The 12,476-nt window shown below is 39.7% G+C and overlaps 1 protein-coding gene across 1 annotated transcript; it reads left to right on the forward strand.

The window, feature by feature from the left end:
* Positions 1-7: 7 nt before the first annotated feature.
* GATM (glycine amidinotransferase) lies at positions 8-11,062 on the forward strand. The gene is made up of 9 exons (XM_015639476.1): positions 8-92; positions 489-704; positions 3,238-3,433; positions 4,610-4,800; positions 6,105-6,242; positions 6,528-6,692; positions 8,355-8,418; positions 8,519-8,635; positions 10,039-11,062. The coding sequence occupies exons 1-9, from the start codon at positions 24-26 to the stop codon at positions 10,149-10,151; spliced, it is 1,269 nt and encodes a 422-aa protein (XP_015494962.1). The 5' UTR covers positions 8-23; the 3' UTR covers positions 10,152-11,062.
* Positions 11,063-12,476: the final 1,414 nt, after the last annotated feature.

The following is a 12,476-nucleotide window of genomic DNA, read 5'->3' on the forward strand; positions in this document are numbered from 1 at the left end:
CCCGGCGTGTCCGGCCGGCCGAGATGCTGCGAGTGCGGTGCCTGCGAGGGGGCAGCCGGGGGGCCGAGGCAGCGCATTACATCGGCTCCAGGGTTGGTGCCGCGCTGATCCGGGCCCGGCGCTGGGGCTGAGGATGCTCCGCGGGCGGGCTCCCGTGTGCCCCGTTCGCCCGGGTGCTCCGAGCCGTGACGGGAGGGTGCGGGACGGCCGCGGGCTGAGCTTCACACAGCATCCTCCCGCCCCAGTCTGCCAGCGCCGTGTTCTGATCTCCTTACCCTTCTAAATTGAGTGTATCTTAAAAGGCAGAATTTCCTTTAAGCATCTGCCAGGCTGTGACCAAATTAGAATGGCTGAAACAATCAGTTTTTCTGTTAATACTCCAAATAACATACATTGCTCTGGGTCTGTAGTGTTAAGGCATTTGTGGGCTGAACTTTTTGCATCGTTTGTAAGGGAAGCATAATTTTCATTCTTATTTTTATTTTAAGCTTCGAGGAGCCTTTACAGGATGGGTGCAGCGAACTTTCCAGAGCACCCAGGCAGCTGCGGCCTCCCAGAACACCTGTGCTGCTGACGACAAGGCTACGAGCCCTGTGCCCAAGGACTGTCTTGTTTGCTCATACAATGAATGGGATCCACTGGAAGAGGTCATTGTGGGAAGAGCTGAAAATGCTTGTGTCCCACCTTTTTCCGTGGAGGTTAAGGTAAACACTAAAAGCTAACCTTAATTAGAAAATGTGGAATTTATACCTAATATTTGCTAAAGGTTTACAAAGCATAAGGTGTAGTGTTTACTCTTGAGGACTTTTTCAAGGTAGTTGCTTGCATCTGTGAAACTTTACAGCATAGCCATGTTGGTGAGGGATGTGGTTTTTACTGGTTAAATATTTAAATAGAGGAAATATGGCTGCATTCAGTGCTCTCTTCTACTTTGAGACAAGGGCTTGGTGTACTCAAGTGTTTTTGCTGTGATGTGGGAATGATGTGCTTGGCATAAGAAGGAGGAAGGAAGGAATTGAATAGGGAGTCCTGCATCTCTGATGAATATTAATGAGCTGACACTTTACTGCATATCCTTTCCAGAGCTTGAAATGGGCTATGTAGAGGTAAATACAATACTTGAGAACTTGAAAAATCTTAACATTAATTAGGAAGATGCCCTTTTTTAAATGAGCACTTTCAATGAAAAATCCCACAGCTGGGATGAATTCTTCTGAAGCATTTAAGAGTCAAACAGTTGAACCTTACAGCTTTGTGTTCCATAATGCTTTTCAGTATATTTTGTGAATCATAATGCATTTTGGGTGAGGAGATATTATTAACACAGATCATTATATCTTGAGTGAGAAGATGGGAGTGTGTACATGTGTTTACTATTGAATTAGGCAAAAATAATTTTGATCTGAATTTAAGTTTTTATGTTTAAAATTTATTAACTATCTTTACTAGGTTAAAGGTACATCTTGATAATGTTAATTATTTCCATGACAAACATTTCAAGTAAATAGCAATGATAAGGAACAATACTGCTGTTTCTTAAAGACTAACTTTCCTTACAGAACACTCTTAAAATTTCCTTCTGAAAAGAAAGGGTTTGTTTTACAAATTTTTCTGCATCCTATCTATGGTCCTCTTTGAACATTCTGTATTGACTTGTATGTCTGTGACCAAAGGGGCCTGAAATAGCAACTCTGATTTGCTATGAAATACATGTCCCAGCCATATACCCTTTTCCCAATTATTTGGAAGGCAGGGAATATGAGCAGTGTTACAGTATTAACCTTTATTCTGTTGTAACTTTAAGATTACACCATCCCATTAGTGCAACACAAGTGTGGTTCCTCAGGTTTGAAAAAAGCAGTACTAGAGGACGTGGTGGAGAGAGGAGCTGCACCCCTTAGGGATAGATGATATTCTCATGCACCATGGCTGGCTCTGAAAATAACCAGCTTCAATCCACAGGACAATTTCATCTCATTAGCAGAACATGTTTCCATAGGAATGCTAAGCACTTCATGTGATCTGCATGTGACTTCTGACCAGCTGGCTAGTTTGAGGTGATCAAATTACCCAAGACCTCACTTAGAGAAAAAGAACAAATTCCCTCAGGAAGGATGGGAAGAAACTTCAGTACTGGAGGAGCAGGATGGCCATGCTGAGGCTCTCTGTCTTAATGTTAAGGCTGAGTTTTCTTTCTGGAAAAATTCTTTCTCTTACCTCTATAGCATGAGGCAAATATCCAGAAATAGCAGAGAACAGAGTCAATAGCCTGGATTATTAAAGGGGATGAGGTATGCCTTCAGGTCAATGGCCCCTTCTGCTTGGGGCTCAGTGGCTGTGCAAGCACAAAGGAATATTGTCACTCTCATTTTGATGAGAACCTTGTGTTCTGGGAGGTAGTCAGGACTGCAGTGTCAGGAGACAGCCTCATGTTTGCAAGGGCAGGTTCTTCTGCATCCCCCTGCAGTCCCTCCAACTTGCTGACCTGTTCTGACCCCTCCTGATGTCATTCCAGAAGGGCTCCATATGCACTTACATCTCGGCTAACACTGACATGACAGAGGAACATCAGATATATCAAACTGAAGCAGCATCATTTACTTTGATTATGTGTCTGGTTTTTCTCACCCATAAGAACTGGGACATTATTTTGAATTTGTTTTTAATTTACGAAAGCTATCACAGCATTTCAGCAGAGGATTTAGGTCTGTAAGTGTTGAACATGCTTTAATCCAACCCTGGCAGGTGAATTTAGCATCTTTTGCCTCTTCTAGACTGCTGCTGCACCTGAAATATGGCCCCTTCTGGCCAACAAGGCATATTACCTGTACTTGGGATGGCTTTAGAATTTCTGGTGCCACCATTGTGACATTCTTGAAGTGAGGTTGTAAGAAGGTGACTACAGATGTGTGCACTTTGCAGATGATCTCAAGATTGTTTTAATATGAAAACATATCTGATAGCCTTATTTAATAGCAGAGTCTACAGTGTTTGCCATGTTTGGTGTTTGCACAAGTGTTCTGTAATAGGGACCAAATGGCCACTTGGCAACACTGGTCACTTAATACTGAAGTGTAATGTAGTTAAAATACTGCAGGAATCAGATAAAAGGCACATTCCAACATATTAGGATCAAGAACAGGAAACTTTACATGTTAAGAATTGCATCTTAGGCATCTGTTTCACTCTACAATAACTGGTGCTTATTCTTTGTCACTTCATGTCATTTTGTTTTAGGCAAACACATATGAAAAATATTGGGGATTTTACCAGAAGTTTGGAGGCCAGAGTTTCCCCAAAGACCATGTAAAAAAAGCTATTGCTGAAATTGAAGAGATGTGCAATATTTTGAAGGGAGAAGGTGTTATTGTCAAGAGGCCTGATCCAATTGACTGGTCTGTGAAGTATAAAACACCTGATTTTGAGTCTACAGGTAAATGCTTTTCCATTATTGATGGTTTTGTTTGCTTAACCCTTGTTGGAGATATTTTGGATGTCATCTGGCCTACCTTCCAGCTAGGAGCAGGATTATCACCAGCACTAAGTGAGGGCAGTGACTGTTTTCTGTAGCTAAGACTTGGAAGATCTCCAGGGATGGAGATTCTGACACCTAATTTGCTGACCAGCTTCAGTGCTGGGTGAATTTCCTGATGAAAGACCTTTATCTGATACCCAACCTGAGGTTCCCACACCAGCATCTCTTGCTAGGTTCCCTCTCTATGTTGTCACTGCCACTGCCAAGAAGTCCTAATCTGTCATGGCCCTCAAAGTGGCTGTAGAATGTCTCTGCTTTGTCCCCTACTTGCCACATGAAAGTCAAGTGCTCAAAGTCCCTCTGACCCTCTTGATAGCTCTTCATTGGATCCTGGAGTTGGATCCATCTTAAACTATAGAAAACAAAAGAGTTGGAGGCAACACTTTACCAAGAAGATCGTCACCAGTGTCAAGGAAATCTGAATGTCCCTTTACCTACCTACACACATTCCTCCATGTATGGCTTTGGTTATCTGCAGTGAGAGCACATTGGCTCACCAAACTTTGCATCAAATGTAGTCCTCAGGTTTCTTTCATGTTAAATGTGTTATTTTTTTTCTAGTGGAATTCAAATTCATTAAGGAACTGATAATGTTAAGGAAAAGTCTAATGGGACTATGTTCTGCATAGTTCTGTGTTTCATCAAATTCCCCTTCTGTGCTATTACTTTTTAAAAGGATGGTATATAAAGAAATGCTGTTCACTTGGAAAATCTGCTGCCCGTCATCACTTTTGAAGGTCATCTGGGTAATGCATAAGCCTTGGTCTAGTTAATTTTCATTAGCCAAATTATGAAGTGGAGGCTTGATGGTGGATGGCTTTCATCTAGCTGTGAATATGTTACGAGTGAGGCTTTGTAGCAAAAGTTCCACATTTTTTGAATGGAAAACATTACTTTGAAAAATTACTGAAGAATGTAAGGACCTGATATTATGTGCTGGCTTCCTCACATTGCTAAGAATTATTTCTGCCATTATTTTGGATAGAAATAATGTTAAAAAGAAAGGGAAAAGTGCCTGAGCTAAAAGAGCTGAGAAAGGCACATTTGTCTCATTAATGGCCACTTTCCTTTCAGGTATGTATGCTGCCATGCCAAGAGACATCCTGTTAGTGGTGGGAAATGAAATTATTGAAGCACCTATGGCTTGGCGTGCTCGGTTCTTTGAGTACAGGGCATATAGACGACTAATCAAAGATTATTTCAACAGTGGTGCTAAGTGGACAACTGCCCCCAAACCCACAATGGCAGATGAACTCTATGATCAGGTACTGTTCTAATTTTCCATCAGAATTTCAGTACTCATTATACAGAATTTTGCAGATAGTTTCAGCCTCATACTTAGAATTCACAAAATTGTGAGGGGGGATGGCACAAAGCAACTCTGTAGACTTGATTTTTTTTCTAGTGTATGCAAACAATGCTGCAGCCTTTCCAGCTGAAACTCAGTGTGTGCAGTTAGAGAACAAGGAACAGGAAGTTGTGTCTATTGAATTCCTCTGCTTCAAATTGTTTTGGTTACTGGCTGTAACTGAGCATTAGTAAAGAGGAAGGAATGCTAGAAAAACATCACAGAGATTACTTTCAAGAATAAAGATTCTCTGAGAATGTCCATGTGTCCTGGGTGCATTAGGAAAGTGGGAAAGAATATATATTTTGTCACAGAAAAAAACCCCAACTCATTATCCTTATTTTGCATGGTGATTGGTATTTTGAATATTACATAAAAGAAATAGTGAAGGATCTAAACTGTATTTATCTTTCAAATATTTTAGTGAATTGTTTCTTCATTTTTTCCTAGTAATTTTGACTTGGATAATTTTGGCAGTTTTCTATAAGCCCCCAAATGCATCAGAGTCTTTGTGACAGCATTTACAATAAATGCAGTAAACTAGCTGTGAAATGACTGTAACTTTCTGGGAACAGTGTCATCAATGATACAAAGTAGACTTTGTTAAACAAAATTACCTTAGAGTCACCTTCACTATTAGAAAATGTCTAGATCCTGTCACGACTTACCTGGTATTTTTCATCTGTGCTGGATTTTTACATGTCACGTGTTCTGAATTGCCTTGTTAATTTTAAAATTATTTATAATAATAAAGGTCCATCTTTTAGCTTGAAGTTCTGCTCCATTCTAAAATGTGGCAAAGTAAGAGGTCCACATTAGTTAGGAAATAGCTTCCATTCCAGTATTTCTGTCACTGTGCAGTGATTTGTTTGACTGGTATTAAACTCCACTGGTAATGAATACTTTTGATCATGAAGTCAGAATATTATCCACACAATGGTTCTGAAAAGCAATTAATTTCTTGATATAACTCTTGTTTCTTATCTCATGACCTATTCTTGAATGTGCTTAAAGCCTTTCATTTTTATGACCACATTTAGATTCTCTTTTCTATTCTAATAAAAAGTAACAAAACTACCTCCAAGGCACACAGTAGCTATCAATATTAACATATTTTCCTAATTTCAAATTACTCTCTGCTAACAAATTATTTGAGAACTTTTTTTTTTTTTTTTTTTTAAATCTCTAACCTAAAATTGCTGTTCTCTTTTCTATAACTAGAATTATCCAATCCACTCTGTTGAAGACAGGCATAAACTGGCTGCTCAGGGAAAATTTGTAACTACTGAATTTGAGCCATGCTTTGATGCTGCTGACTTCATTAGAGCTGGAAGAGATATCTTTGTACAAAGGAGCCAGGTAAACAAAGCTTTCTTTCAGCAGTTTTGGTTCTTCTCTTAATGACTGGTATTTTGTCTTTTAGGATTCCTGAGCAGCATTAAAATGAGTTGGCAAAAGAAATTGCTCTTGATAGAATGTTTGATATGCAGGATAAGATGGCCTTCCAAGTAAGGGATTACCTAAGACACACAATTCTTGGTTATATTTGCTTTAAATATTTAATGAAATAAAACCTTGGACAAACTAAACTTGGATGCAGTTTATATTCTAGCCTAGTAATGCTTAATTTGTCCTGTTTTTCAGGTTACAAACTACATGGGTATTGAATGGATGAGGAGACACCTTGCACCAGACTATAGAGTGCATATAATATCCTTTAAGGATCCCAACCCTATGCACATTGATGCCACTTTTAATATCATTGGGCCTGGTCTGGTGCTCTCTAACCCAGACCGTCCCTGCCATCAGGTGAGAATGTACAAGGTGTCAAAGTGTTTTGTGTTTAAAAACCACTCAGCTGGGTTAGTTCCCTGCTGGGTAATTACTATGCCACACGTTCCATTGTGTGTTGCTTCCTAGGTCCATGGTTAAACATGATGGAAGTAATCTAATTATTAATAATGTATCAAAGCAAGCATCTGGTGTATACTTCTCTGAACACTTCCACTGCTTAAATACTTTGATTGTATCCTAAAAGAAATTGAAGGGCTTCTGCTGCTCAGATGAGATATCTTTTTTATTCCTATTTTGGAAGCATCTCCCTTGGTATTAATTGAACCAGTGGCAGGAAGCTGGTTTTTGCTCAGGCATTCAGCCTGAATGAGTAGGGAAGAGGAGAGTTCTATAAAACCTGCTACTATACTGAGAATAAGTAAATATTGCTGAGCTGCACAATGAGATCAGGAAGCCTTCCAGAGAGTGAGAGCTCATCTCTTTTACAGTCATGTTACCTGCACTGCAGTGCTGGAGGATTTTTGTGAGGAACCCCATGACTTTAGAAGATTTCCAGTGATGGAAATCACTGACACTGAGTCAGAGGGATAGAGCTGGGTGCTGCACAGCTCCTAAAAGCAGTGTTAGTCTCTGAGCGAGTGGTCTAATGCAAATGTTTAATTGAATTATTGCCTCCTTTGCCTCCATTCTGAGAATTTAATTTTTAAAACAATCTTATTTTTTCATCCCCCTTTCCCTTCCACAGTTTTTTATAATGTTACTTGGAAGAGAATGTTCTTCTTGGTCTCCTTGTATTAAACTCATGTTCTGGGACTTCTTTTCAGGGAAAACTGCTGTCTGTGTAGACAGAAAATTTAAATGTAGCTTGCTTTCATAAAAACTGTTTTGGCGGTTCTGGATGAGCGGGGGGTGGTGGAGTGTGTGTGAATGGTGCAGTGAAAGGGGGCTTTTCTTGAATGGTGCCGATGAAAGGGAGCTTTTCTGTGAAACCCTGGCAGGCCGGGCTGGGTGTTATGTGCTCGGGGTTGGAGCTCCACCCCGTGGTAACGCTGGAACACTCGCGAATACTCGGCCAACCATTCAATGAAGATGAAAAGTCAATTCTCCTTCGCCAAATTATCTTCCTGTTAATTTTAACTTATTTGTGTAAATCTTAGAGACACAAATTATTCCTTGGGATGCCCTTACAATGTTCCCTTTGTTAAATGACCTGCATATTAATTTTCTTTAAAAGTATGAAGGAAAGGTAGTTTTGTGTTATTTCTGATGGGTTTGTTTTTAGAAACATCAGTGTAACTCATGTTAATGGCTTTTATAATCATATGGGAAGAAATAACACACACACAAAAAAGATAATTGAATGTGTTTTGGTTGTTACCAATATATTTACTTAACAAGCTCCAAACTGCAAATGCTACCTTTTGTCTTTAATATATCTAGCATATATAAAATATATAGAAATATATGCTATTGGTATGCAAAATCTAACCAGGATTTTAAGAAATGCTTGTATGAAAGCTGGGTTTGTAGATGAAGGCAGAATGAGGACCAGGATAGTGAATTGAGCAGGGGGTATCATGCATATTGGAATATTCTGGGAAAATCTGGCATAGGTTGGAGGGCATAATGTGATACTCTAAGAACCCTCTTGAGGATATATTTAAATTGCTCTTCCAGATTGAGCTCTTCAAGAAAGCTGGCTGGACTGTGATTCAACCTCCAGTGCCACTCATCCCAGATGGTATAGTCACCCTTTCTTTTCTAAGGATTCCAAGAGCACCCCTAAGGGCATTAATATGGAGTAATATTGGTACAGTACAAGGTTTATTCTCCTGTTTTAGATCACCCTCTGTGGATGTCTTCTAAGTGGCTCTCCATGAATGTCCTAATGCTGGATGAGAAACGTGTGATGGTGGATGCCAATGAGACATCGATTCAGAAGATGTTTGAAAAGCTGGGTATGTCCTAACACACTTCCACATACACTTAAAATTGCTGTGCTACCAGCCAGGGTAAATGAAGGTTTCACTTAAATTAGTCAAGGCAGCCAGCACTGGAAAAACTATTCAAACAGCTGGATTAGCAAGCGGGAATACTTCAGTGATTTTTCTCCTGAATACTTCAGTCATAGAAATATAGTCTTCTTTTGCCCCCTACAGCTTGCAGTACATAAAGGTATGAGTAGCAACTAAAGTTATTGCTAGGATGCCTTTGAATGAGCATTTTTAATGTAAACTGTTCAGTCTGAGGTCTACATCTGTCTTGCAGAGGTTGAGTGCACCTATTGTTGAATGATACAGAGTTGGGAATCCATCATTGCCAAAATGCTTTCAGATTTTTCTAGTTGCAAACTCATTGCACTTTAAAATGCCAAATTAAGACTAGTTGACCCAGGTATTTCTGCTCATTTATGGAGAATCTCAGTCCTGTGAGATGTAAGTTCATGATAGTGTGGAATTCCTTCAGAGATGCAGTGACAGGAGAACTATATTTGAACATATTGTTATGCACAGCTGCTCAGTCTTAGGTTGTTTTATTGCATGACCAAAGTTGAAGATTTAAAAATACTTGAAAGTACTTAAAGAATGAGGCTATTAATATTAATCCTGGCTTATCTTTCACCCTTGAACTTCACAGTCTATGTAAGTTCTAAATAAATACTGGTAGTCAGAAAGTTTGTAGGACTGAGATGGGTCTCCTGGGAACAAAACTGTAGCTGACCTAGGGGATAGATTCTACTGAGCTGTTCCTGAGCTCCTGAAAGTGCTGAGAAGCAAAAAGGCAAACTCTGTAACAGAGAAGTTGTCTGATCCTTCTGTTAGGATGTACAAGCTGAGATACAGCTGAAACATCCATCAGAGCTGAAAAGAAGGGGTAGGAAGAGCCTCTTTTCCCTTTCAGAGAAAGAGGGACCACCCAGAGCTCTCTACCTTGAATATTTCTTTTCTTGAGAGGCACTTGCAAGAGCACATTTAATGTCTGAATCATAAATACTCACACGTATTTATGAAAATGTGTCCTGATCATACATTGTAGCAGAGTTTCAGCTAATTCTTCACATACTGTAAAACCTGAATATATCGTTTTAGTCCTGGCATGTCATAACACATCAGACACTGGCTGTGCTTCAGGCACTGTGTATTCCTGTGGGTATCACCAGAATAAACAAGCCAGCTATGTTCCTAGTTTGTTCTCTGCCTAGAATTTGGGAAAACAAATGTTTAACAAACTAGTGGGAAATACCTTCCACATTCACATCTAGCCATATGATCTGATAAAGTATCATCTACTGTTCTGATCAGAGCTCGCCAATTAAGGCTGAGAATCTAATTTTTAAGTCTGCCTTGTATATTTTTTCCAGGCATTTCTACTATTAAAGTGAACATTCGCCACGCCAATTCTCTGGGAGGTGGCTTCCACTGCTGGACATGTGACATCCGCCGCCGTGGCACCCTGCAGTCCTACTTGGACTAGGAATGAGCCCAATAGGCAGCAATGGTTCAGCTTCTAAAATAGGCATAGGAAATGAGCAAATCACTGTCACTCTTGTTAAAATGGCTGCATGAGCTCTAGTGCTTGGTAAGTGGTGTCCTCATAATGGTCTGGGTAATGTTTTATTCTTAAATACCCTTCACTTTCAGTAGGATAATTGAAACTACTTCCATCAGCAATACAGGTTTTCTGGCTGCCTTTTTGAAAGACATCCTTCATCTATGAAGCCTTTTCAGATTGGCTTGGAAAGGAAAAGCTTGACAAGATAGCTGAAAGGTCTTGTTAGAATAGCTTGGCCATTAATACTGGATATCTACCTCTGTCTAGTTACCTTATCAAATAGGCAGCTTGAAATGTGAAACTTGAGTAAACTTTTCTTATTCCTTTTAACCACTTCATTGTTCTAATATATTCATGTCTAATGAAGTTGAAGTAGATGCAACTGTATAGATCTCTTAGGGAACCAAGTAATTTTATCATGTTTTTCATGTCTAGCCACACAGATATTTACAGAGAATTTTCAGTTCACTTACTTGCTATGTTCTTCTACATTTTCTTCTGATGCATGCCATGCACCTGAGTACTTTTTTATACTGCTTTTTGTATTGCTGAAATTGGGTTTTATTTAACTTTTAAGTGTACAAGTGATAGCTAATATTCTGCTTGTACAGGTATAACTCTGAGTTGTTTACATAACTTAAAGGAGGCACAAAAAACCCCCTCAACAATAACTCCCCCCCAGCCTTAAGCTTCTGACATCTTACAACCCAGACTTCCTTCAGCTGTAGCAGATACAGAAATATGTATCAAACATGCCTGATGCCATGGAGGAATTTGAGTTTTGATTCCTGAATATGTACTTTTTATGCTAATAAAGTTTTTTGCATTATCAATTTGTTGCCCTTCTATTAATGTGAAAGTATGAAATCTCTGGATGGAGACAAAATACACACGGAATTTTTTTTCCCCTGTAAAATAGGTAACATCTTAAACTCTTGTATAATGCAGAAACACTTTGTAGTTTTTCTGCATTATACATATTCATATACCATGTTTCTACTTCTGTTTTTCACTGAAGTATGACTGGTGGGGGAAAGTACCACTAATATTTCTTGCTGCACCGTGGAGGAATCTGCTATTCCAATGCAGTGTACCCTGACAGAAAAGATGTCAGGCAGAACTTGCTCACATACAAGCTGTGAGATGTGTTTGAGAGTTGGGTAGGGCAAAACAGGTCAAATATCCACAATCTAGAATGCTTTGACATATGCAAAATGGAAAGAGGTAATTAGAAAGCTGCCAGTACTTAACGAGGTAGAGATGGTGTCTATTTTCCCTTTAAAACCAAGTCTTTATAGACAATGGAAATTTGTCTGAGTCTTCCCCTAACCAAGCTTTGTTTTGTTTTCCACTGTTGGCACTGGAGCTGGGCAGCTGCATTAGAGCAGCACACACAGCAGGTCATCTCTCCCAGTGCTCTGCATGCTGCAGTGCCAAAATGTCTGTGGGTCTGTGCTTGCCATAAGATAGCAGCAGCTATGGTTGATGCCACTAGAAACTGGCCAAATGTGGATTAACAACAGATATGTGCACCCTGGATGCCTCCAGGATGAAGGAGACTGTATTTTCATATCATGTTACACATGCCACTGTGACACTCTGGCTTTATAAACACTTCAGCCTTTTTCCAATTTTTTTTTTTGTCGTGTATTAAATGATTTTTTTTTTTTTAATCTTAAACTGTGCACACAGTAGCAAGTCTTTCAGCTTGAACACCACCATTATGTTTCTGAAGTTGTTTGGGGTTTTTTCTGCCAGTAATACAAGTTCTTTTTCTTAATCCATGGATCCCTTGGCTAGTTTGGGAACAGATTTGTCTCTTAAATCATCTTTCCTTCAATGTGAAAGGCAGAGAAGTTGTTCCATTTGAGCAGGAGCATCCTGTTCAATATCAGCAGTAGTGTCAGAGTACAGATTGTAGACACGCAGTAGCAGGAATGCACTGACCTGAGGAAGTGTTACTACCATCATTTTGGAGAGAGCAGGATCTGGTGCTGTGAATATTTTTGGGACTTTCTCAGACCTGACTCTTTCACTGACAATAAAGCAGTCAATTAGCCCATCCATTTCCATGTGAAGTTTCAAGGGAACTACACATGGGTACTCCATGAGGTACAGTGAGGGTTAAGCAGTAAATGCCTGGGACCTGCTCCAGCCTACACAAGCAAGAACTATGTAGGAACAATGTGGGATTCTCTCTAAGTCTTCTGCAGAACAAGACCAGGGAGGACAAAGTTTGTATCTCTC

Source organism: Parus major, chromosome 10, assembly GCF_001522545.3.
Source record: "Parus major isolate Abel chromosome 10, Parus_major1.1, whole genome shotgun sequence".
Classification (NCBI taxonomy): domain Eukaryota; kingdom Metazoa; phylum Chordata; class Aves; order Passeriformes; family Paridae; genus Parus; species Parus major.